Here is a 26,592-nt window from a genome sequence, read left to right on the forward strand (position 1 = left end):
CCTTAAAAAGCGCCTCACAGGCGGTTCAATTAATATTGTTACAAAAAGACAGATAATATAAAGTATAGAAAGAAAAAAAAAAAAAAGACGTGCACATCCACGAAACAGTCTGTCCTAGCGTAACTTTTAAGGAACTCGTTTAACCGAACGTTGGAAACCGCTTAATTTTAATACAAACGGATAAGCAAGTGTACGAATAAAGTATGTGTAAGCTCATCGAGAGTGGTTTGCACGGTGAAATCATACGTACCATCGAATTGAATATTAAACGAAGGTTTCAGTATCATAATGGACCAAGTCCAAAACGACATTGATTCACGTGAGACCGAAGTTATTCGATCGTCACGGTGGATCGAGGCTCAACGTGTGTTCATCAACGCTGTTTATATATACATACGTGTCTCTTTCTCGATTAAAATCGATTTTCATTAAAGCAGACTAAGTGAAACCAAACAATCCCAACGGACTTGGTTCTTTATAATTTTGAACCCTCGAAACGTGTACGAGTTTATCGTGGTTGTAGTCGGAACAAATTCAATTGCACTTTCCACCTCTTAAACAGAAAGTTTGTGCCGGGGGCGGAGCAGAGTCCAGAGGCGGGACCGGGGGGCGGAGCAACTGGACAGCATGCTGGGGGTTGGCTACTCGGTGACTTTCGGTGGTCAATTAATTTCGTTCCGACTGTACGAAAACTGTATCACGTTAATGCCGGGAGCCAAGTATAATAAAACGAAATTTCTTTCTTTCTTTTTGCATCGCGCGCGAGAAAGAAATACACGTAACCCATTTATATCGGATCTAATTCGTTTCTCCGTTCTACGCTTTCGTTTTAATTATCAAATTTTATTTTTCGACGTACTCGATTAACTGTCACGTGAACTGACAAGAAGCCGGACCGTGGACTTCTGGAACGTTGCATTGTGAAATCTAAAGGTAGGAAGTGTTTGAATTTTGCACCGAACTTTAAACCAGTTATTTTCCCTTACATCATTTTTTTAAGCTTTTTTAAATAAATGCATTTGTTTGATATTTTTTAACAAAACGAGTGATATCAAAACTTTATTCACGGTATTTCCGATCGTTCCATCAACGAGGTATGATTAACAATTTTCGACGTTATTCGTCATCTTCTTCGCAGTAATCCCATTCCTCTTCCTTGCAATTCGGCCTAAGCGGTTGTGAAGCTAAACTTTCGTCCTCGTGAATGGAAGTAGCATTGTGTTGAGAAGTAAGATTATAAAAGAACCCTAATCAAATATCAAACGGAATTTTATTTATGTATATTCATTCAGTAACCGGGGGGCCCACGTCACGCTGAACCGATAGAAAATTCTTGAAAGAAATATTTCAGCCAACCTTTAATTCTACTCAATATATCTGGTCCCTGCTCCTTCTCGGTATCCTCATCAGATTCATCGTCAGATTTTTGTTGTATATTTTGATAAATGGTACATCCGATATCCATCGTATGATTGATTATGAACTGAACGGTACAAAAAACCATAACGAGTAATATCGGCAGGCATAAAGTAGTTTCTACGTCATCCAGGAAAAGATCCAACCACTCCGGTAGGAAGTCGTGGCTCATTTTCGATTGGAAACGCTTTGATTAGCCAGCTTCTGGGAAAGTGTCCAACCTAACCCTACAATGTTTAGTCGTTTCTCTTTCCTAAACGCGAATTATATTATTTTTATGCCGATCGTTATCAAAACGGACCGGTTTTCAAGACAATCTCGTGATACACATCCTTGTTAATTTAGCCAAAGAAAGAAACTATTGCCGAATCACACTTGGGAGCCCGTTTACAGCGTAAAATCGTTTCAAAATGTTTCATAAAATCGACTATCGATATGTAATACCAGAGATTCCAGACGGAGCACCGGGGACACCTCATTCCACTTTCTCGCACTGTTAGATCACGCGAGAAGGCAAATGTGAGCTTTCCTCTCTCGACTCCCACGAGATGGCCCGAAGTTACTTCGGGCAGCTTCGGAGAATCGAAAAGAAGGGCATGTATCAGTTTGTCTTTGTCGACTCTTCGAAACTCCACGAGCTTACGCGTGATCTGGCATGTGTGAGTAGGGCACCGTCGGTCTATGGTTGCACGCTCGGAAGAGGTTAGAATTTAACTTTGTTTATAGTTATTAGTTAACGAGACTATATTACTTGTACATAATACGATCGAATGGCTTAAATTTAAGATAAACTTAGTGTTAGAAAATCTCAAATCTATCCAACAACGATAAAATGTCTACTCGTTGGTAAGTACTTATCTTACGAAATAACAATTTAATATTCACGTTCTCTCGAGTACGAAAGAAACATGTATCGAAACAATTTATTACGATTAACAACTCTTTGATAATCCATCCGTGTAAACGTAATTTATCTTTCAGGTATCCTTTGTACCAAAAAGGTAACCCGCAGCGTCGAGTGTTCCTTCCGAATTTTTGGTTAAAAATGGTCAAACCCGTGCATAAACAACCGAAAAATGTAGTGCAGTTTCATTGTTCGATGGAAATGACAAAGTTCGATGTGAGGAATTATTTAGAAAAGATTTACGGCGTATATCCTGCTGAAATTAGAACGAGGATTGCTTTTGGAAGTACGAGGCGAGAGCCACATAAATTCTACATTATTAAAGACGAAGACGTAAAAATTGCTTATGTCGTTTTGGTAAATGTTTAATACAAATAATGTTAATACTAAATAATTTATAGGAACTGGATCCTATCTGGCATTTAATACATATATTGTAGAGTAACATATTATTTGTAATTGCAGCCTAAAAACCAAGAATTCGAATACCCTGAGCTGTTTACAAAATCAGATGCCCCTATGGAAAAAGAGGAGAATTTAGAGGAAATTAAGAAGGAATACGGAAAAATGTTTAAACCGAACAAAATGCCAGGCTTTCCCTCTTGGTTTAGAATACAATAAATTTGCTTGTGTATGTTACAACAAGAAATAAAATTTATTCAATTCGTATTTCATAGATACATTTATGTCTGTTAACGTAAATTGAATACTGGTATGTAATAATGATATAAAAAATATAATTCTTAAGTGTAAAAATAGTAAATTAATTTGCCACATGAAATTTACATCATGTGCGTAATACTATCAGATATATATTTAATAAAAATATTAGGCTATATCGGATATATTAATCTTCTGGTTTAACTTGGTTTAAAACTCAGTCAACATAAAGCCATAGGATTTGCACTGAGGGCATTGTGCTATGTCAAACAAAAAGATCGTCTGAAACAAGGAAAAAAACAAATTGCTAAGACTGAACAGAAATAAAATAAAAGATCGAGATTTAATTAAAGAGAAAGTAAATACTTTATCCCAATTTTTGGTTTATTTAAGATCGATCGTTGAAACAAACCTGTGGATGAATGGGGCAGAAATAACGTACTCTACCCTTTGTCCAATAACCACAAACATTGCATAGCACATAACAATGAGGTCTATTACATAGACATTTATTAGGGGTTAAATTACTCATAGCTATTCCCCTTCCTCTAGCTGATCTCACTGACTCCGTCTTTCCACATATAGCATTGAGATACATTTTTCACTATGTGCTCCTAATCAAATTCGATATCTATTATTTGATACTTGCTCCGAACCCATTACTTAGCGAACGATGTACAAATTATAGAAAACGATTATTCGCGAAACATTAAATTTCAATTACTTTTGTGTCTGTTGAGAAATTCTGTTTGAGGCACTGGCAATCAGAGCATATAAAAATTTATTTCAATTTGCCAGACACTTTCTAGCATACATACACCAGTTCGTATACGTATCCGTTAACGAACTATACGCATTTCGAATTGTAAATTCATGGCGCAAATTCCTACGCGCGAACGTGATTCACTCTGTTGATATTAGCAACCGTTTTGGTACACTCGAGCAACGTTCAATTTCCGGTGTTCGCGAACAATGCTAGCTTTTTTACGATTGATAATTAACGCGAAATTCGTATCGTTTCGATAAAAGGACATACGTTGGCAGCACGCAGAACACGTTTGTTCTGTTTGACTTATTCATAATGGTTGCGTAGGGATCTACACTTACGCTTCTACAACACGATTTTGTTGCGAAACACATTCGTCTTTTGTTTACGGAAAGGGGCAACACGAGCCGCATAATAGAAAATTAATTTGACATCGAAATACATCGACGACAATCTACTTACTGGAATTTATTTGTCCGTAATTTTCGAATCCTTCGATCGGATCTTAATTATTTCGTTCCAAACTTTCTGTATCTTTTACACGTGAATACGCGTACCACGTGCGACGTAGACTTCACAAAAGAACGAACACTGCATATACTACTCTTTGGCAATAAGTTTCAATGAGACAGTTTAATATTTAAAGAATAACAAAACGCGAAATGATCGAGGATGAAACAACTTCAACGTGTCAGAGTACAATTATTGTTCGGGTAAAATAATTGCGTGAAACGTCTTCCCTGTCGGTGGATTGGCGGGTTTCTGGCACGTGAATCTCTCTGTTTACATGTGGTGTGTTCATCGAACATAACCTCATATTATTTTGTAAACACGTAGAGGTTAATGTTTGACAAACACGCTTTCGTGTGTACCTACAATTGCTTGCAACAAATAGTAAAGATAACGTAAATATTAAACTATCATCGAACAATGAAAAATTTGACGATCACTCGACGTAGCAGTAGATCCTTAAAATTTTTAGAGAATAAAATTTTAAATGATTCAACAATATTGTACACTGTCGATACAACTAATGATGATTTTTACTTCTTATTAAAAAATAAAATATACAAACTGCCGTCCGACTATGAGAAAGATATAATTTCGTTCGATATAGAATTAGAGTTAGAGTTTATTAGTTTAGAATATTGTAGCATATTGCAAGAATTATACGGTGCTTGTAAATCTGGTGATATTGTGAGAATTAATGTAGGATCTGAATTAGAGTGCGAAATAATAAGTCGACTGAATGTAAATTTGCAATGTATGAAGCTAAGCCCAGACCATGAAATAATAATAGTAATTACAGCTGATGGTATTGTAATTACGATGGTATCTACTTTTCAAATAATATCGGAGGTAATAATGCATTCGATTGCCTTATCAAATGTATGGTATCTAACAATACACAAGAGTTTATGATTACTCGATGTTTGTAAAGTTAAATCAAAATGAATAAATATTTTAGGTAGATCTGCATGCTTTAGATTTTGGTCAAAAACAATTTGAAACTGTTGGATGGGGTAAAAAGGAAACTCAGTTTCATGGATCGGAAGGAAAGAAAGCAGCAGTAACAAAACCAACAGAAATCAGTAAAAATGAATCGGATGATGGGTTATATAGAGTAACTTGGCGCGAAGATGGTTCGTTATTCGCTGTTGGTTTCTTGAACCAAAGAAATGGAATACGGCAGTTTAAAGTATTTAATAGAGAAGGTGTTTTGCAATACACAAGCGAGCTTGCTAATGGTTTACAAGAATCACTATCATGGAAACCATCTGGAAGTTTAATTGCAACAACGCAACAATCGCTTAACAAGCATGTTGTTGCACTTTTTGAGAAGAATGGCTTAAAGCACAGAGAATTTGCACTTCCTTTTAAACAGGGAGAAATTAGGGTATGCATAAATATTTTTTTTAATTACTATATTCAATTTGTGCAAAGCTCTTATTATTTGGAAACTTGCGTTACAGGTGAAGAATTTATTTTGGTCGCTAGATTCAGAAGTTTTATCCGTTTGGTGTCAAGCGCAAGATGATTCTTCGATTTTGCAACTATGGACAGAAAATAATTATCACTGGTACTTAAAACAAACGATCAAATTCACTACGGATAATTCATTGATGTGCGCAACATGGAGCACAACGTTCTTTTGTAATAAATTAATTCTTTTAACGCGCAAAGAATTTATCACTTGCAATTATAATTGGCGCGTTGATCATAGCAGAGGCAAAAGTGAACGCGATAAATCTGTCATTGGAATAATCGATGGAAATCATTTGTTAATGACTGGTCTTAGAATAGGAATTGTACCACCGCCGATGGCGCATCAAACTTTAAAAACTTCTGAATGTATAAATGCTATTGTCTTTGCACCAGATATAACAAGCGAAGATTCGTGGATAGACAGTAACGCATTATTTTGTGTTTCCGACACCAACAAATTAATATTCTATAAACATGCACTTGTAAGTATAAGTTAATTAATATTCACTAGGGGCGAAAATATTTGAGATTCGAAAATTTCGACGATCCGAATTCCATTGCGTTCTTCAAAAAATATTGAAAACCATTGTTCTATAATCCTAATGTTCAGGGGATATTTGCGAAAGCAATAATATATGAGAAAATTGATATTTGAACTTTTGCAAGCACACAAGAAAACTTAATAATACATTTAAACAATTAGGATTCGTTTATGCTGGAGTACAAATACGTTGGATCATACGATATTAAATGGACTGTTCCAATAGAATTTGAAGATTCTGTACATAACATGCACCATTTCCTTTGGCTTAATGATAATAATGTTTTGTGTTCATTATCAACGACCAACCATAGTTTCCTTTGCGTCTTGACTTTAGATGCGATAAATGACGAAACTCAAGGTCAAGTAACAGTAGAGTGAGTCAATGTTCACAATAATATTAAGCTTGAGAAAAACGTAACGTTCATAGGATGGTTACAGATATTCTTATATTTTATTTATAGACAAATGCACATTACGGATGGTTTAATTCAACACATTGTTCCTTCTCCGGACGCAAAAGAAGCTTATCTGGTAGTAGAAAACTCCGTGGTTAAATATACAAGGGAGGGAGAATTAATTCCAATTAATATACAATTACCAGAATACACTTACAAAGTGGAAATTGTGAAGATAGCTACGAAACATGTTATACTATCACTATCTTACAGATATTCCTTTTCAATAAACGGGAAACAGATCGCTAATAATGTTACAAGCTTTTTTGTTCATTCAGAATTTTTGCTTCTTACAACTTTACAACATACGTTAATATGTGTCCACGTAAATGAGGAACGCTTCGAGGAATTAGGCAAGCAAGACTTAACTGTCAAGCCATGGGAAAATTCTCCCCATGAAAAATCGTTCACGGGTTAGGTCCATTTACAGTTTAAAGTTTATAACAGAAATTGAAAATAATTATGGGGAACAATCATTCAGAATTTCAATTGATATTTTCAGATCTAAATGTGAGACGAATAGAAAGAGGATCTCAATTGATCGCAGCGATCCCGAAGGATTCAAAAACTATTCTACAAATGCCTCGCGGAAACTTGGAATGCATACAACCGAGAGCTCTATCCTTGTACATTATTGGCTTTTATTTAGATAACTGCAATTATCTTCTTGCTTTCGATTTAATGCGCAGACAACGAATAAACTTGAATTTGATTTACGATTACGATCCAAAGAAATTTGTCGAAAACGCTGTTAAATTCATCGAACAAGTTTCAAAACCGAGCTGGTTAAGTTTATTATTGTCCGAGTTATCGGACGAAGACGTTACTGCAACAATATATGCGAATTATTATCGAAGGGATAACAAAAAATCAGATACCGTCGCGATGAATAAAGTAGAATTAGTTTGCAATTTATTGCGAAATATTATGGAGAAAAGCAACAATGCTGATCATTTGATCCAACCAATATTAATCAGCCTAGTTAAAGATAAAAGAACGCAAGGCCTAGAGGGAGCGCTAACTAAATTAAAAGAAATCCGAAAACTCGAGGACTCTAAAGGAAACGTAGACTGCATAACGTCGGACGAAGCGTTAAAATATTTATTGTACATAGTGGATATAAATGTGTTGTTCGATACAGCGTTAGGAATGTACGATTTCGATTTGACGATGTTTATCGCATCCAAGTCGCAGAAGGATCCTAAAGAATACATTCCGTTTCTAAATAATTTGATAAAACTCGATGAAAATTATATGAAGTATTCCATCGATTTGCACTTGAAGCGTTACGAATCTGCGCTTGAGCATATAGCTAAGGACGCGAACAGATTCAACGAATGTATAAATCTGATACGCGATCACGATCTGTACGTGAAAGCTATGAAATTATTTGAAAAGAATAGCGAACAATACAAAGAAGTAACAAGAATTTACGGAGAGTTCTTAATGAAAAAGAGGCATTATCAAGAAGCTGGAATTATCTTTCACAGGAGTGGCGATTTAAAACATGCTTTGGACGCTTACAAATTAATTGGCAATTGGCAAGAAGTTGTCATCTTGTCCACTCAAATGAAATTAAGGTTAGCAAAAAATATAAAAATGTAATCTATGTAAATATAACTATAAACGAATTAAACAATGTTTTAGTGTAGAGGAGAAGCATGCGCTTTACAAGGACCTTGTAGAACGATTAAAGAACGATAAACGATACGAGGAAGCCGCGTGTATTTTAACGAATTACTTACAAAACACGGACGAAGCATTGGTTTCTTTATGCAATGGAAAACGATGGAAGGATGCTGTAAGAATTGCACACGATACAGGATGTATAGAATTGATCGGTACATTTTTTCGTTATAACAGTTAGTTAGACAATCCGCGCAACATTCTGTTATTATTGACTTCGTTAATGAAATAAAACTACAGTGGCAGTTGCATGAGTACACCGTTATGTTTCAGAGTCACGCGTAAAATTAAGCGTGTATGAATACGCTGATCACGTAATGTTTCAAATACAAAAGAATAAGCAAGATTTTGAGCAATATAAATCGCGTCTCGCCGCAGTCAGAGCACATATTTCGCAGAGAAATGCAAAGTCGTTTAATGGAGTATTTTGTGATAACGAATCAATATACGATAGAGGTATTTCGGACATTTTCAGCGATACGAGTAGTGTTACTAACTCAACAGTGAGTCAAAAATCGAGATTTTCCAGTATATCTGGGTAAGTACAGTATCGATTGACGAACGCTGGAAGATCGATAAAATCGGTTCGATATAACAATTACACGTTATATCGGTGACGTGTTAAAATCTACCTTTATTTTACTCGTTATTTGTATTAATATGAATATGAACAAAATTATTTTCAGAAAAAGTTACAGATCGGGCAAGAATCGTAGAAAACACGAAAGGAAACTTTTAAGTTTAAAGGAAGGCAGTGCATTCGAAGATTTAGCATTGATACAAGCTTTACATCAAGTAATCAGTAACACATATAAAGAAATGGGTTTGTATATTAATCTATGATTAGTTACACGGAGAAGCTAAATATTGTTAGAAAACGAATAATGATAATTCCTATTTTAAGACGATTTACACGCATGTGTACAAATGCTTGTATATTTTGACGATGATGATTGTGCAGAGAGATTGCAAAATTTTATGCAACAGTTTCTCCTTTTAATACAAAAGAGTAAATCTGAAATTTGGGATAAATCCGCGCCTTCGAGCTTAAATGAAATGGTACATAATACACAATGATCGTTATTAATTTAATCGATGGTATTCTATATTATGCATTTATATTCTAGGAGAATGCTGAACTTACAATGTCGACGGAATTTCCAGGATTGTCTGCAACTCAAAAATTAATCGGTAAGTTAAGGATAAACTAAAAATATAACAATTCTGCTTTATTCAATTACTTTGTAGAACCTTACGTTACGCGTCCACCGACGGCTATTTCCTCGCCCAGGAAACTGAATATATTTTAATACTTAAACACAATGAATACCTTGTAAAATATATTTCTGGAATCATCTTGTAATTTCTCTACCTCTTAGAAATATAGTTGCATTATATATTTATTTAGTAGACATTTTTATATAGACCTCTTCTACACAACTAACAGTTACAACATCGGTAAATATATTGAAACTATTATTAGGATTCGTAACAATTTTTTTGCGAGACTGTTTGCAAATACATGCTAGGATTCCATTATAAAACAACAAGTACGTCAATATACAGTCAAAGAGTAAAAATATTATAGCATAATATTCTAACTCGTATAAATGATGTATCTGACCGCGGAAACGTTATTACAGTTTATTTTCCACTAGAATTTTTTTACATAAATTTTATACAATTTTTACGTTCCAAGAGTACAGATCAACTGGTAAAACACCAGAAATGAATAGTATGTTCATTGTTATATAGTATTTGTGAAAATATTGATATCAAAGTATAAATTAATATCGGCTGGAATACTCGCGTATTTTCATATATTAACATTAAAACTATCTATAGAGCTAATATCAAAATAAAAATGTATTTATAATTATGAATAATATTTTAATACAAAAGATGATTGGCGATTTTAAATTAAATAAAAATTCGGCAAAATGTTAAGTAAATATCTCGAAGAATATTTAAAAATTGTTGAACTTTTAATTTATTTCGCGATGGCAGATTTAAACCTAATCAAAACAGATATTAACTTGTTAAATAATAAAAATATCATGTTACTATTTTTTTGTAATTAATAGTCATGCTGGAAAACATAACTCCTAACGATCATGGTAATATATATATTGTTAGTTATTTTATCTTTAAATTATGTTTTTTTAATATTTAGATTTTTAATCATTTTGCCGAACTTTGACTAAATTTAAACCGAGATTCATCGGTAAACGTTGCTAGTTAATTATACTATAATAATCCAAAAAATAAATTCATCAGTACAATTTGACTATACTCTCATGCTTATTTCGTTCCTATGCAAGAAAACTTTTGTATACAAATAGTCTAAACTCCGCAAGTACGTGTAAGAATATTCGAATTAAGCTATATTACACGAAATTACTTATTGAAGTGTTTCTCTTTTACAAACTTCGTACAACCCCATATTATTAACTAAATGATCATCCCATTTTTAATAGGAGCGATATTTTCAAGGCAAACGTATCAACGCGTAGGATCATAAACGAGACTATCGTTCACAAATTTTGAATTTAGTCTGAGAGATAACCTTTCTTCTTTATTACATAATTTTATTTTATGTATGTCTCGTAAATAAAGAAGAATGGTAAATTAATCAGTTAATTTTGTTTATGGTGAATCGTTTCACATGATGATGATACATTGTTCCTTTATTTACAAATTATTTACTCCAATAAATTTTTTAGTAAAATTCGTTACCAAAAATAATTTTCGTTAATTTCAATCGCATATCTTCTTATACGATTGCTATATAAAGTAAAGGATGAATGAAGATAGTCTCGTGTCTCTCATTTTTTTCGCCGCTGTTTATTTCGTATGTTTTTCCGTTGGAAAATGGGTCACCTACCCTATTTATGCTGAAATTTATTTTTTTTTTTTTCAACATAATATTGATCCAAAATAAACATCTTATTGTACATTTACCACTTAATACAAATGTTATACCGCTTCCTTATTTGTTGTAGCTATGGAAAGCAGAATCGGTGATCTAAATTCAGGACGAGTACTAATTTTCATGTATTTCGATTGAACGTACTTCTTCCTTACGGCTTGATATTTGCTCTCATCCACGTTAATTATAATACGTGCTATTTCCCGAACTACGGGTAATACATCGTCCCTAGAATAGGTACTATAATGCGCCAATGTACTTGTCCAGACAACTTTTTCCTTGTCATCATCGTTACCAATAATTCTATGTAATTAAACGCCAAAATGGCAAAAAATGGCAAGTTAGTGGTATTCATAATTAATGGAATTTCTGATAATGTTTATGTATAAACATAATACATTTAAGATTGGGTAACTTACATAAATGCTAAATATATTGCTGCAGCTGCAAGCAAGCTTGGTGGGTAGTGACACATTTCATAATGGACCAAACAGTGCTCTAGGAAACATTTAGCTGTTGTATGATGTACAGAGAGTGCCTTATTATAAATAAGCAATTTATTAGACGAAAGATGCTATGTGTTCGTGAATTATTGGACAATGAAAATTTGTAATACCTACCTTCCCAGCTTTGCTATACCTTCTGAGGAAATGCAACGGTAATGGCCGACCGAAAGAATAATCTAGCGTTTTTACAATAAGCATTTCCATTTGTAATATTTCTACCTTTGAATATGCATTATCTGTGATGTACACATAGTCTTTTATGTCTGGGGAATACATTTCTTCATATTTGCCAGCAATAAACATAGCTGTTACCCCAACTAATTGCAGCCTCTTTTTGTCTATCGCACGAAAAGTCTATAAACAAAAGTTGTAACTTATTTTTTTGGAGAGCAACCGATTATGTAAATTGAAATTTCATTTATGCATTCATTTGAAAAGTTAAATTTCGCCCGTTCTATAGCTGTGCTGGTGTATGCTCTGAATTATATTTAATGACAAACCTGTAAAAATCGATCGATAATAGCAACAGTGAGATATAATGTTTCTTGCATTAAATGAAATTGTTGGTGAACTTCAACCAGCCAGTCTATAAGTACACTTCTCATTTTCGATGTGACCTCTTGACCCGCTAGGTATCCTTTAGTGATAGGGAACTTACTTTCTAAATTTCTTAAGTATTCGTATATGTCATTGCTATAAATAGAAACTAGACTAGGATTTTCCTTATCGTCTTCGTCGATATCTTCAAATGCCAATAAATCCGTGGAGAAAGACTCTATCTCTTTTTTTTGAGGGAGCAGCTTAGTGGGATTGTGTTCTGGAGAAACTACAGTCTTTTGAACAGGTTTTACTATCTGTACCGGTGTCTTCTCAGATACTTTCTCCACTGGCTTAAGATTTTGTTTCGTTGGCGCTAATACCATTTTCTTATTTTTTTGTAACAAACTTGTCCTATCAACGATTTCTATGCCCCGTATTGTATTCACTTTGTTACCTATTTCGCCTAAAGCAGCCCTTCTATTTTTTCCTGGTAATGCAGTGACCGAAGGCTTTGTGTTTTTGACATTTTCCTGATTTACAATGTGCTGAAAATTTATTTTTAGAATACTTATTATACTATGGTTTTTTTGTTATATAAATATAAAAATCTATAAAAATTCTCTTTCACAAATCAGAGCATATTGATCGATACTAATTTTCAAATTTTTTCATTTTGAAGCTGTACACTATATATAATATAAAGAGGACACAATAAAGGTAATAATATGAAGATATCTGTACATATACATACATGCAACATATATATATAATTTTTACTTTTCAAGTATTAGCTAACTATGAAAAGTAATATTTCCATGTAACTTATACATATGCATATACATGCATTAAACGCAAATGTATATTTAGTTATTTAATTATTATATATTATTTATTAATTTAATATATTAACTATTAAGTTACGTAATAATCGGTGAACAACTAATTCGTTCGAATTAGACAAACGATTCAAAGTATAACTCCCCAAGAAACGTGATTGTATGAGCAATGAAATACGTTATATTAAAAAAGGTACACAAGTACCGCCAAAATGTTTATCGATGTATTCCCTTTTAGATTCGAACAATTTACGAATAATTACTTTTCCGATGTAGACAAAGTTATTAGAAAGGGCAATGAAGTATTACGAAAAAAAAATTCCAAATAAAATGTCGCTTTTACAAAACCGAAAGTACGTTAGCGACAGAAATGAATTAGAAAAATAGAAATTCTGATTTCCTGAATAATCTTAATAAATGGGAAGGATCAAGAATTGTAGAAAACAGATTAAAATGCACAGAAGAAAAGAGGATGAACCGTTATAGTTGTTGTTTCAATAGGCTTTAAAACGAGAAAAGGGCATTTAAAGATGTCTGGAACGGACGGTTACCCTATTCTATTGACCTCCCCCAACCATGTTCTACACTAATGATCAAGCACGATTATTTCATAAAATTTTCGACTTACTGCAACCGCTGTCCGATTTCTTAGTGCCATTATTAGTCCAGTTGAGAATGGATATCATGCAAAATCAAAAATTCGTCTTCTAAAATAGCTGCTTTCACGGTTTGCCAAACAACGTTCACCTTGTAGTAACGACTTCGTCGGTTTGAATTTGTTTAGCCGATTAAACGGAAGTTCACCCTGGACGGATGTGAGCGCAGAGAAGAAAGACCGCGAAAATCGAAACGTTTGATTGGTCGGTGAAACGTAAGACTACACAAAATTTGCCTTTCAAATAATAAACACAATTTTTTTATTTTTATGTTCAATCCATTTAAATCGACGTAAAGTATAACCGTATTTATTATTAGATTTCTTAAATAATATTCGAAAGTAGATACTACTTTGTATATACGTTGTAACGAAAATAGAACTATTATATTATGTACATTAATTTTCTTTAAAATAAATACGCGAATATTGTTTGAAATAAAAATATTTGAAATACTATTTATACAGCGGACGTTAAAATAAATAGAAATAAAATAATATTTCTAATATAACGTAAAAACATTAAATATGCTTGTTTCATGATAAATCAGCTGATTGTTCTGATTGATATATTTTGTTAATGACACTTAGCTACGTGCTTATTTACGATCTTCTACAATTGGTTTTATATTATGTTACGTGATTTACGTACGTAATTTATATTCACGTTTATTTAAATAATAATAATTAAATCTATCGAATTAAATAAGTACACTGTAGATAATAAACTTCTCCGACAAATGTCATCGTTGGTAAACGTCAAAAATTGTTCACGTATTTATTAATTGATAAACAACAAGTAATTTAAAAAATGTCAATAAATATTGATATTAAGCTAAAACGAGCTAGTAAAATATATCATGAAGGGGTATGGTTTTTTTACAGTTTACGATAATTATATTAAGGAACAGAAAATGCGGAGGTTATGTTTCAGGAGATAGTTGCTGGTTTTATACTGTTGCAAACTAATTCGGACGTTAAGCACGATGGAATATTCCTAAGTATGGAAGGTTCAGTCAATTTACAACTTAGTTCGAAAAATTTTGGCATTTTCGAAGCTTTTTATAATTCTGTAAAGGTTAGTTTAATTTTTGGTTATTTTCATGGTAACTCACATAATTTCTTGTACATTACAGCATAACATACTTTTAGCCAATACAGTTAGTTCAATATACTTTAGAAGTTGCTCCAAATGGAAAAATACCAAGTGGCAGAACAGAAATATCATTTGAATTACCATTAAAGCCCAGAGGAACTAAGTCTTTGTATGGAACTTATCATGGGGTTTTTGTGAATATACAATATTTAATTCGTTGCGATATAAAAAGGAGTTTCTTAGCAAAGGATGTAAGCAAATCGCTTGAGTTCATAGTAGAAGACAAAGCACCTCCCAAAATAGAGAAAGAGCCCAGCAAAGTAGCATTATCTTTTAAAATCATGCCAGAATCTTTACAAAATGCAAGGGACAGAACTAATGTACCCAGATTTTGCATTTCAGGAAAATTAGATTCATTGTACTATAAAGTATCGGAACCCCTAACAGGAGAGGTAAATGTATAAATAAATACGTTTTGAAAATTTTGCTTTCATAACATATCAGCAAACTGTACAAATGTGAAACTTAATTTGTTACATATTAAATTTCACTTATTCGACCTAGTTGCAAATCTTTCTTAACGAAACAGTTCATAATTTAACAAAAATACATTTCCAAGGTAACAAACTATAAGAATGCAGTGCTGTTGATTTTACGAGCGTGAAGTTAATTTCATAGATATTTTCCACAATTTGTGGTTAACTATATGCTTTCCAAATTGGCAAGTAATTCATTTGGAAGTATTTACGCTCATGATTACTTGTTACTTCGAAAATATATCTTTATTAAATAATGAAATGTTTCGTTGTAAAAAGCTTTTAATGCGGTTGAAAAGGTTATGAAATTGAGTTGAGGTTAAAAGGTTATAAACATGAGTCTGTTACTTATACGAGCATTTTGTTAGCAAATGTTTACTAATAATATTAAATCTAAGGTGATAATTGAACATTGCGAAGCTGTGATAAAATCAATCGAACTGCAATTGGTAAGGGTAGAGACATGTGGTTGTGCAGAGGGATATTCTAGAGATGGTAAGATTCTAACAAAATCTTGCTTCTATATTTTGTTCGTCGTCTTATCGTTCTGTATTTATTTTAGCAACAGAAATACAAAATATACAAATTGGAGAGGGAAATCCTTGTACAAATTTGCCTATACCAATATATATGATATTCCCGAGGTTATTCACATGTCCCACGCTAAGTACAAGTAATTTTAAAGTTGGTAAGATCATCGTTTTAAATTTAGGTTATGAAACTTAAATCCATTTTGTTTTTTTGTATTTCTCCGTAAGAATTATATTTTATTAATTTTCGTTATAGAGTTCGAGGTAAATCTGATCGTTGTTTTTGAAGATGATTACTTAGTCACAGAAAATTTTCCCATTATACTGTCAAGATATTAAATTTTCTATGAATGTACAGTTTTTTATATAAATTATGTATATTATTTACAAATTGTATATATTTCTAATAATAAATGAAATTTTACGTTAAATTTTCGTAAAAAATGTATTAAAAAAGCAGGAGAGGGAGGAATTTTTTTTTCTTAATGTACAAATTGATAGATCAACAACTCATAACAATATAAAAAAACAGTTTACTCTAGCCCAACTTTTTGAGCAAATAATTTATAATACTTTTCCACTTGCTTATTATGCGTCAATCCCACGGATGCCAGTAATACAACATAACCAAGCACGAATGTTAATAATTTATGTTGTTTAAACCATGCTAATAATCCTTTATTATCAGTGCATCTGAAACATTGTACATTATTTATTTTACATTAAAAATTAACGTAAAACTTTTAAAGTAATTTATACCTTCTGGTTTGATCTTGTTGACTGTAAACAAGAAGATATCGCACTCGTACCAACTCGCTGTTCGTTACCAAATAATATTTATTTGGAAGTTTACTGTCTACCGAATTTTCAACCATATTGCGAGCGCTATTGTCTATAAAAAATTTCCAGTAAACACAATGACTTATCATTTATTTATAGTAATAATAAATTTCTTCGTAACATGTATTTACCCGAATCTCCTGTTTTCACATCAACATGATTGATAAGTTCACACAAAGCTATGCAACTCATTTCACTTCCAAGTATACTGCCTCCCCATCCATAGCCCACAGGGCTATATGGTAAGCTTACACTTAATTTACTTGAAAGATATATTCCTTTACCAAATAATGATTCCTAAAAGATGTATCAATAACTCAATGTATTAAGACGTATCGCTACGGTTTGTTTTATACTTCGAATGCATAATTAGCAGTTTACCTTGCACATAGTCTGTTGTAGGCCATAGTGTATAATAGAGTGAAAATTCTCTAAACGACTACCATGATAAGCATAAAAGGTTGTATGGCCCTGAGCAATTGTTTTCCATTTGTTTTCTGAAGTAGATTGCTTTGCATATGCCACTTGGAATATTAAATTTGGTGGAACTACAGATACATCCAAAGGTACTTTCCTCAATATAGAATCATACTGCATTAGAAACGTATGAAGTTTCAAATTGTTGATTATAAAATTAAAAAATCTTTAACAAACAGTTTAAATTTAAAATCAAAATCAAAATCTGTTGAAAGTAGCCGTATATATAAAATTACGGGATGGAATAAATGTAATTATTTTCTCTAGTGATTATATAATTATTAATAAAAAAAACTTACGCATTCCTTGTTAATACTTTTTATATAGGGATCCCTCAGACGTATTAGAACCCAATATAATAGATCTATAGCAGCTCCGTAACGTTCATATGCATCTGGTTCTTGCAGTGCTTTAAATATTACAGCCAATGGGGGAATTAATTCTATAGCTTTTCTCTATAATTCAATTTTAATGGTTAGCAAGCATTTAGATTATTATGCATAAAGACAATAGAAATGTTGAGACCAATATTTAATAAACTCTACCAAAGCTTCAATGTCCTTGCATTCATTTTTTATATACATCGGTGGAAAGGGTTTTAAACAAGAATCATAGCGATACGTGTTACAAGCTGTCACAAACAATGACCATTTTAAATCAACTGCTTTCAAATCCTTCTCCAGTAAGTGTTTCAGCGTTGAAATCTTCTTTCCTACATCTTCTTGTTGATTTATAGGATCTAAAAGACTTGTGTATAATATGTCTAAATCCGATTTTTTAGGAATTTTATTGTTCAGAATGTTTGTATGATCTTTTTCTTTCTCTTTATCATTATGAATATATTGTTTCTTGCTTGTATTATCCATTATTATTGTTGAATTAATTCTAAATTTAAATCATAAACAGATACAACTGATGTTATTTAATTATATGTCTTGTGTGAAAACTTCATAGTAGTTTTATCACAAAACAAGTTTGTTCATTGAATTATCAATTTTTTTTTATCACGATTGATAAACCACTTTGCAGGAACTTCCCACTACTATGTATGAAATGTTACGATAGGAAAATAAATGAAGGAAAGGGAGGAAAAGTTTATAAAATAACAAATCAGTAAACGATCTGGTGTCATTTGTGTTTTACAACACGCCGTATAAGCGATTACATACATCAGAGTAATTTCTTCGGTGTACCATAATCCTTATCAGTGATGCAACTTTAAGATAACGAAATGTGAGATATAGTTAGAGATTTGCAATTTCGGTAGGAATATTTATATTTTAACAGTTTCGTAATACTTGTGCACTTTTATTCGATACAATACGAAATTCATATTTGGAAATAAGGAGGTTGAAAAGGGGTTAATTACATTTTAATGTACATTTCTTTAACAACTCGCTGTCGATTTTGTACTTTAATAAATGCTTAAATCAATAAATCATATAACAATTGCATTTAAATACAATTTCTCTATGATTAACGTAAAGTGTCCTTTGAATTAAGGAATAAATTATTCTTAATTGCGTACTTGGGGCCATATCCAAGAAATTTTGGTGTTCAAATTAGTTGTAACGTACTTACAATCCACGGTGGGCATATTCGGAATCTTAAATTTCACGGTGATTGTAAATAAAAAATAGCCGATTGGTTATAATTGTATATTTAATCTTGCGTTACAACGAATTTGTAATGATATCGTGAACATTGTCCAGATGTTTCGCAACTCCTGTCACAGATCACATCTGTTTTGGGTTGTTCGTTTGTTACAGCGATGTTTTTCTCTTTTTGAGTAATATCGTGGTACAGTCAAATTGGACGATTAAGAAATTTCATTTTAAAGCTAATCGTGATGTATTACGGCAAAAGTTATTAACAAAATAAAAAAGTTAAGAATTGTACATTAATATTTGTTTATCCGAATATACACCCTATGATTGGATTCATATCGTACGAGAGAATATAAAGTCTTGCAGCCTCAGTTGCAAAATAGTTAATAAAGTATTACTATTATTTTGTACGCTGTCGTGTGTAGGCTACACGCATTAGAATTTATTTACAAAATGCAGTTACAAATTTGTAATAAATAAAAGTTTAATTTTTGGATTGGCGAAATAGTATAGTCGTCTAGTGATGAATGGACTGAACTATTTTAAAACTAGTTCGTTACCAAGCCACGAGTCATGAACAGTAGCGGATAAATACTTTTTGTTGTGTAATTTCGGTATACAATATAATATATATTATTTTAATTAATTAATCTATAGAGGAAAGGATGATACATATGTAATTATAATAAACCGTTGCAACAAACATATATTTTTAACATTAAACAAAATTAAATGTCAAAAATGACTCAAGATCGGTTGTTTGAGGGTTAATTGTTTTGGAACCTTTCTTGTGCCACTACCTGCGTTCCAAATTACCTAGTGCTTTTCTTATTGGTTCGCAGACCTAACCCAAGCCTAAACAAGGGTGGGAGTTTCTTGGTCTCGTAATTTCTGTTTGTCACTATTGTAATTACAGTCGGAACTTGTGGACCTGTCGTTGTTGCTACGGAAGTTTAAAATGGTTCGAATGAAATGCTACAATCTGCAATTCTTTTTGTAACATCGAAACATGGTAAACACTGCAAAGATATTTGGATACCCTGCGGAAGCATTGCAAAAGAAGTATTTAACCTTGAGATGGGTGAGTGATCAATTATATCTTCTAATTATTCTTCCAAAATGTTGGATCATTAGACAAACGATCTGGACAGTGTACAAAATTGATAAGAAATTGACAAATTTATAAGTGCTACATAAATTGCTTATATGCATTTAGTGATGATCAATTAATTCGTTTTTATAATCCAATTCTCTGAACGGCAATAGCATGCATGTCAAAATTAAAATAGAGTCTTTAACATTCTTTTATCCAGTGGGTTATTGAGCGTCGAAGCCCGTAAAATTTAAATGCCTAAGAGAACCCGTCGCTCCGGCCGGCATCCACAGACACGCAGTTATTCGAAGTTTGGGCCCCGCCAATCGAAATCGACACTTCCGCCGCCAACCTGCAACGCAGCGTTGCCGCAAAAGAAGCGATGCCGCCCCCGTGGTGGCTCATCACAATGGAGGTGCCACCCCAACGCCCTGACCTCGCCAATATCCCCGAGGGCGATCGACGGCGACATCGCTACGTGGAATACCTTCGCCAGATCGGCACGCCACCCGCGGAGGAATAAGAAACCAAGTAAGTCTAGGGAAATCCTTTCTCACAAACGTCGACGGATTTCGAACGTAACAGCGTCATTTAGCGGCAAAACAGGAATTGTTTCTCTACAAACTTGAACGTTTTGCCGTTGAAGCCGCTGTCTGTAATACAAAATTAACTTTCGGTCCCGTTGCCGCTAGATGGCTAGTCTATTTCGCAACCTATTTCATCAGTAAATAAACAATTAATCCAAGGATTAAACTATTATTTATTGAATATATATCATAGCATTTTGAGTGTAAATTCGAGAAACGAGTTGCTACGAAATAAACACGATATTTTATCAATAGTTTTACGGTACGAGACTCGGTGACTTTCTTTTCAGCACGACTCATAGTGTTCCCTATTATATTCGTTCTATAGAAATTGTTGAGAATCACATTTGCATTTGATCATCGTGATGACGCGACAGGTTCGGTTGGCAATGCATAAATTAACGGAACAGGCGCGTACTCCCTATAGAACTGGTCTATAGGGAATTTAATCGGTACGATTGGCGGGTGTGTGACTCAATGTCATGCTTCAAGGTAAACTATCGATGACGTCAGTGTACGTCACTTAACAAGTGGGAGTGGATGGATAGATGTCGGCAGCCGTGCTGGCTCTCGCGAATAATCGCACACGAAATTCGCAACGGACGATACCGCGTCGTCGCGATAATGTCGCGTGTTTCTTAGCGATGTAGTTCTTTCGCCGATGAAACAAATATAAAAAGAGACGTAAAAAAAACAAACGACAACGCACACGTGTTTCCGCGGTAAATGGAAAAACACCGAAATCGGTCTGCGCATGCCCGACAACCGATGACGTCACGAAAATTGTGCTTTTGATCAAACTCGCTCTCTCGCAGTTTTTTTTTCACCGTGGACGTAATAATGTGGAGAGTGAAATAATTATTCGGGAAAGCTCTGTAGGAGCCGCAGACAAGCCGGTGAAAATTGTAAGTAAATTTCATTCTACTCTCACCGTTTCCGAAGTCATCCGTTGACTTACAGTCTGTTAACATGGCCTTCACACACATGTACACTAGCGCGCGCACACCTATGCACGGCGTACACACGCGCGCACACATGCTAAGCGTTGACGATTTTTCAAGAAAAAAAGCTCATTCCTAGCGATGTTTTAATCGTCGAGGGTTTCGAGGCACTCGCGAATAAAACAGCGAGCATCTTCGATATCGAGCATACACGACGAACGAGATGAGCCCTTTTCGTTGTGAGATATATTGATCTTCTTCCAAAGGAATGATTGAAAATGACAGGTCCTGTTTTCATTCGAACATAATTCCCAGACAGTTTTCTTTTTCTCGTTTTCGTTTCGTAGTTAGACGATCCTTGAACTTATCGCGTATTCTTCTTCTATTAATCTCGTTTCGTTTGTTATGATAGTAATTCTCAGAAGATTATTGTTTGCGAGTGTTTGTTATTCAAGTTAACAACGTCAAGAGGAAATATCAATAAATGACAGAGTTTTCAAGGTATACGTAAATTCTGTATTAAAATGTTCACCAAGTAACTTTTCTTAGATACAAGAATTTTTTGAAAAACAAGCTTACTTTGTGAGATTAACTAGTAAACAGAACAAATCTTACCTCAAAGCTGTGCATACATTATCAAAATATTACTATAACCTTTATTGAAACATTATCAAATAATGTTATACTCTTGTTCTGCAACTTTTTCAATGCTTTTGTGTTTTGTTGAAATTTAAACAAAAAAATTTACATTCTGAGAAATCAGATAAATATTATTTTCATTAGAATTTTGTGTAAGCGTATCTTAAAATATTACTTTGATATATTTTTGACATTATTCGCTTGCTAGTGATTAAACAAAATATGTGGCTTGTTGTACTTGTATCGTGCGTGCTGTAATTAATTTAGACATTTTATGAAGTTAAAAAGTCTCCATACCTTGTTTGTTTATCTTGTGTTACAAAGTTGTTGGATAAATATTTTTTACCTTTCGCTAAGGTTTACAAGCTTATAGGTATATCCATTCGATCAAGTCCAAAGTATCGCTTGAATTTTAAAGCATCAAAATATTGTTACTATTTAATACTTGGTAATTGAGACTTTTTATGTATATTCATTGTGTAGATATTGTCGGGTAATTAACATTAATCAGTGTAATAACATTTACCATTTTGAGTTACTAAACTAGGTTTTTAATTATAATATATGCTTGAATTAATGTTTTGTATACATTCAAAGCTGATATGTTTTTATATCAAATATATTTATGTTGAAATTACGTAGATTGCGAAAAATTGCAATGCAAGAATGCTTGTTGCAAATGTGTTAACAAAAAACATTGAAAACTGAAAACTATTCTTTTATTGAAGAAATTTTGCAAATTGCAAGATGCTGCCACCTGCATACATAAGTGCAGACTGCCCCATGCTATATCGGTAAAGAAGAAATCACGATGTAATGTTACAAATATTCTGCACTATTTTTTAAATTACATACACTTAACTTGCACGATTAACTACATTACAGATAACTAGTGACATTTTACAGTTCATCAGAGCCGCTGATAGTACTTTGCACTCACCGTTGATACATGAAATAGTACATAAAGTTTTACATTTTTGGGTATCTTTTTTGAAAATAAGAAAAAACCACGTTACATTTATTTGAAATATTCATTTATTAGGAGGTAATAGCGTTAGATTTTTTATTATATCAAACGAAAAAATCTAGTTCTGGATAGATGATGAATAGAAATTTTATGAACGCACTATCGATTGATACATATCGGATCTACCAAAGAAAATATTCCTCGACTTCCAAAAATTTTTTTGAAACGATAAACACGTAACCAGTAAATCAAAATATTTATAAATGCAGGTTAGGTTAATTTCGCGGTCTAGGTACTGCAGTAAGTCAAGTAAACAGTCTATCTACGATGAGAAAGAAATTTAGTATAAACTTTCGGGGCGTATAGAGACAAGCAAAATGAGAAGAAACGTTTTGGTAAACATGGGTTCGCAATCGCTTAGTTTCCGAGATACGATGGCATTAAATTACTTACGACGACCGCTCTTCTGCGCGTATATTACGAAGGAGTTGCCCTTGCGTTCTCATTGAAGATTATCTGTCCGTTTTGTGTTTGAGAACTAGTATAATTTTTTAACGAAATACAACATTCATAATCGATAATCGACGTTAGTCACCCTTCCGTGATCTGCATATTTACTTAAACGTTCGACGGTTTTAAGATAATGTGCTTATTGAAACACAGCAAAGAACATTGCTGTATCTCGGAAATTAAACGACTGCAAACCCACGGTGGCCAACAAAGTCTTCGTGGACGTAAATTTTCAACGTTCGAGTTTGGATAGGGTTAAGCTTGCACGGGAGACATTGGCGAGAGCAGTTGCGTACGATCGAGACGGAGACGATCCTACGTGGGAAAATAAATTAAATCCGTTCTAATTTCCGATTGGCGAGTGAGATGCGTATCTGCCAATTGGAACTCAAAACGGACCCAGTGTCTTCTATTTCCGATTGGTAGAATGGGATTAGTGACGCGTATTCTACCAATCGGAAATCGGAACACGCGTAGGCGTCTTCCGTGCATCTTCCATGCATACCAACATAATCGTTCTGTACAGCGAGATCTGTCGAGTCGAGTTTCGAAATCGGTTACTATCGAAAAAGAATTGTGCATTACGGTTTGGATATTTCGTTTCAGCAACTATTCCGGGTAACAATATATTTAATATAAGCGTAGCGATAATTTGCAGAAATATGTTTCGCCGTTATAATTTGAAATTAATTGTCGCGTAGTATCTTTCGAAACGTTCTTCGACGTTTCGCGTATACAGAGAAAGACATTTGTTTCGAGGCACGCAGGAATAAGAGAAGAACTCGGTCTTTTTCGCTCGGCAAAAGGAAATTGTATAGACTTCAATGCATCCGTTTGTTGTGTACATTTCGGTGGCTTTATCAGATCTAGACTTATCGTGGAATCTCTCGGCGCTTGGAACCGCGTAATAATGCTCGGGTACAAAGAATCGGACGACCTCCTGTTACAAAGCCCGGCACAATGTGGGTCCCCGAACATATGGAAATGAACGAAATGTGTATAACATAAACATTTACTCTCTTCGTTGCTTCAACGCGAATGGAGGCATACAATTAGTTAAAATTCTGATTCTACGAAAAGTTAGGTGCTGGATGTATTGATAGGAACAAACGAGATATTATTATTATTAATTTTTTCTCTCTTTTTTTTAATTGCAAATATTTGAAAACCAATTTGAACAAGACATAGTTTTGAAACTGTACAGAGTAGTCCCACCCTTTAGACTGATTTCCGTGGTTCAGATATACAGGGTGTTCGGCTACCCCTGGGAAAAATTTGAATGAGGTATTCTAGAGGCCAAAATACGACGAAAATCAAGAATGCCAATTTATTGATGGAGTCTTCGTTAAAAAGTTATTAACGTTTAAAGTTCCGCTCGTACTGAATTTTTTACGCGAAAATGCGCAGGATTTCTGGGGTATGTCTATTCGCCTAAAATAATTGTAATTGACCCCCGCGATCGAAAATAATTTTTCCAGAACGATTTGAAATTTTTTTTTTTCGTCGTAAAATTTCACACCTTCTCGATTTTTTTTCTCGAAAGTGGATAGGATTTCGGAGGTATGTGTAATAACCAAAAATGATTGTAATTGACCCCCGCAACCGAAAATAATTTTTCCAGAACGATTTGGAATATTTGAATTTAATTGATAATAACATTTTAACGAAGCCTCAGTCAAGAAATTGATATTGTTGATTTTCGTCTTATTTTGGCCTCTGGAATCTCCCGTTAAAATTTTTCCCAGGGGTGGCGGGACACCCGGTATATGTATGCGTCCCTTATTTTTGGCCGTTCTACAATCGTGCAAAATTCCATCGAAATCGACATCAGGAAACTTCAGGGATGTAACGCGCGAGAAATAGCACAAAATACGGAGGGAAATTGTATTTTAAAGTCGTTTCGCCGTAGCGGTTGTCGATAGCGAATTCAGTTTCCAGCGTATCTTCGGCTCTGTGCCCGAAAAAGCTTGAAGTTCATAAAAATTCTACGAAGAAATCGCGCGCGTCGTCGTCGACATCGATCCCGCCCACCCGGTAGAGAAAAAGAACCGTTTCATCGATAACGTTCCTGAGAATACCCCGACTACTGACGTCAGCCATTTTCGAAACATTATGTAAGTGCAATCTATATTGGAAATTCTCAAAAATAATTGTCACACTCCTGGGAACAATTATTGAGGGGTGTCGGTTCCTGCTCCGAGTATAATGACGCACAGATTTCTTAGAACGAAGTCCAGGACTGTTTTCATAATTTGGTATTCGAATCGTTTGAATTAAAACAAAATTATTCCTCTTTCTTTGGCCAATATTATTCGGTGGAGCGAGACTAATTTTATTTTTTAATTTATATTTTGCACAATTTTTATTCCAAGTTACGTTGCAATTCTCCCCCTCCTTTTTTTAAATCGCGACTCGGGAGTCGCGTCCACCATTTTGGAGAACGCTGGATCCGGCAGGAAACCAATAATTAATATTCTAAAACGTTCAGTAAATACATTTGCAATCGTTATAAGTGATTTCAGAGGGTTATCGAATCGCGGCGAAGCTCAATAATTGACGGCAGAATTTAGAAATAATATTTAAAGCAATTTGACGGGATCTTTTAATGGGACGAGGCGCTGACTAATTTGATTCGTGCACTCTGAAATTCTGACGCTCGACTCAATAATTCACGGCCTTTACGTGTATAGTTAGAATCGGGATGGAAAAACCGCGGTTATTATATTAAAGAAATAAGCGTGTCGCGGCTGTCACTTTTACGAAGTATTTTCAGTTTTCTCATCTATCCGTATGCTATATTTAGGTAAACGTCCCAATTTGAAATACCTGGCGACGTGTTTATTTTTCGTAAATTTTCCTTTCGCAGTATTATGTGCGTGCACATAT

General features: G+C 33.8%; 7 protein-coding genes across 12 annotated transcripts in view; 4 read left to right on the forward strand and 3 right to left on the reverse strand.

The window, feature by feature from the left end:
- Positions 1 to 1,116: 1,116 nt before the first annotated feature.
- Positions 1,117 to 1,838, reverse strand: LOC122396628. The gene is made up of 2 exons (XM_043395200.1): positions 1,357 to 1,838; positions 1,117 to 1,247 (listed from the first exon to the last, which is right to left on the reverse strand). Exons 1-2 carry the CDS (start codon positions 1,586 to 1,588, stop codon positions 1,117 to 1,119), a joined length of 363 nt encoding a protein of 120 aa, XP_043251135.1. The 5' UTR covers positions 1,589 to 1,838.
- Positions 1,839 to 2,090: 252 nt separating this feature from the next.
- On the forward strand, positions 2,091 to 2,986 carry LOC122396629 (probable 39S ribosomal protein L23, mitochondrial). Its single transcript, XM_043395201.1, has 3 exons — positions 2,091 to 2,262; positions 2,398 to 2,677; positions 2,786 to 2,986. The coding sequence occupies exons 1-3, from the start codon at positions 2,249 to 2,251 to the stop codon at positions 2,939 to 2,941; spliced, it is 450 nt and encodes a 149-aa protein (XP_043251136.1). The 5' UTR covers positions 2,091 to 2,248; the 3' UTR covers positions 2,942 to 2,986.
- Positions 2,987 to 4,591: 1,605 nt separating this feature from the next.
- On the forward strand, positions 4,592 to 9,745 carry LOC122396191 (putative elongator complex protein 1). Its single transcript, XM_043394372.1, has 12 exons — positions 4,592 to 5,105; positions 5,215 to 5,643; positions 5,720 to 6,214; positions 6,436 to 6,650; positions 6,738 to 7,144; positions 7,234 to 8,311; positions 8,379 to 8,572; positions 8,691 to 8,955; positions 9,104 to 9,240; positions 9,322 to 9,476; positions 9,545 to 9,608; positions 9,666 to 9,745. Exons 1-12 carry the CDS (start codon positions 4,677 to 4,679, stop codon positions 9,725 to 9,727), a joined length of 3,930 nt encoding a protein of 1,309 aa, XP_043250307.1. The 5' UTR covers positions 4,592 to 4,676; the 3' UTR covers positions 9,728 to 9,745.
- Positions 9,746 to 11,217: 1,472 nt separating this feature from the next.
- On the reverse strand, positions 11,218 to 14,038 carry LOC122396192 (G2/mitotic-specific cyclin-B). The gene is made up of 6 exons (XM_043394373.1): positions 13,857 to 14,038; positions 12,353 to 12,937; positions 11,967 to 12,206; positions 11,766 to 11,884; positions 11,400 to 11,649; positions 11,218 to 11,311 (listed from the first exon to the last, which is right to left on the reverse strand). The coding sequence occupies exons 1-6, from the start codon at positions 13,884 to 13,886 to the stop codon at positions 11,303 to 11,305; spliced, it is 1,233 nt and encodes a 410-aa protein (XP_043250308.1). The 5' UTR covers positions 13,887 to 14,038; the 3' UTR covers positions 11,218 to 11,302.
- Positions 14,039 to 14,484: 446 nt separating this feature from the next.
- LOC122396194 (vacuolar protein sorting-associated protein 26C) lies at positions 14,485 to 16,384 on the forward strand. The gene is made up of 6 exons (XM_043394376.1): positions 14,485 to 14,751; positions 14,818 to 14,961; positions 15,036 to 15,431; positions 15,914 to 16,010; positions 16,078 to 16,203; positions 16,302 to 16,384. Exons 1-6 carry the CDS (start codon positions 14,695 to 14,697, stop codon positions 16,382 to 16,384), a joined length of 903 nt encoding a protein of 300 aa, XP_043250311.1. The 5' UTR covers positions 14,485 to 14,694.
- Positions 16,385 to 16,578: 194 nt separating this feature from the next.
- LOC122396193 (protein mono-ADP-ribosyltransferase PARP16) lies at positions 16,579 to 18,595 on the reverse strand. 2 transcript variants are annotated; one of them, XM_043394375.1, is made up of 7 exons: positions 18,532 to 18,595; positions 17,908 to 18,404; positions 17,662 to 17,817; positions 17,267 to 17,476; positions 17,017 to 17,182; positions 16,805 to 16,937; positions 16,579 to 16,738 (listed from the first exon to the last, which is right to left on the reverse strand). In XM_043394375.1, exons 2-7 carry the CDS (start codon positions 18,226 to 18,228, stop codon positions 16,579 to 16,581), a joined length of 1,146 nt encoding a protein of 381 aa, XP_043250310.1. In that variant the 5' UTR covers positions 18,229 to 18,404; positions 18,532 to 18,595. The 2 variants fall into 2 exon arrangements, with proteins under 2 accessions (XP_043250310.1, XP_043250309.1); XM_043394374.1 differs by lacking the exon at positions 18,532 to 18,595 and having other exon boundaries at positions 17,908 to 18,499.
- Positions 18,596 to 20,497: 1,902 nt separating this feature from the next.
- The window catches only part of LOC122396293 (myocyte-specific enhancer factor 2), a 54,407-nt gene continuing 48,312 nt past the window's right edge, over positions 20,498 to 26,592 (forward strand). For 4 of the 5 annotated variants that reach the window (XR_006259027.1, XM_043394548.1, XM_043394552.1 and 1 more), the window contains exon 1: positions 21,178 to 21,554. The gene's annotated coding sequence lies outside the window, so the exon portion shown is untranslated. Of the gene's footprint in view, positions 20,594 to 21,177; positions 21,555 to 26,592 lie in introns of those variants that run through there. The other variant, XM_043394551.1, reaches the window with a different exon arrangement.

This window comes from Colletes gigas, unplaced genomic scaffold (genome assembly GCF_013123115.1).
Source record: "Colletes gigas isolate AHSC1104 unplaced genomic scaffold, ASM1312311v1 Colletes_gigas_Sc00007, whole genome shotgun sequence".
NCBI lineage: Eukaryota > Metazoa > Arthropoda > Insecta > Hymenoptera > Colletidae > Colletes > Colletes gigas.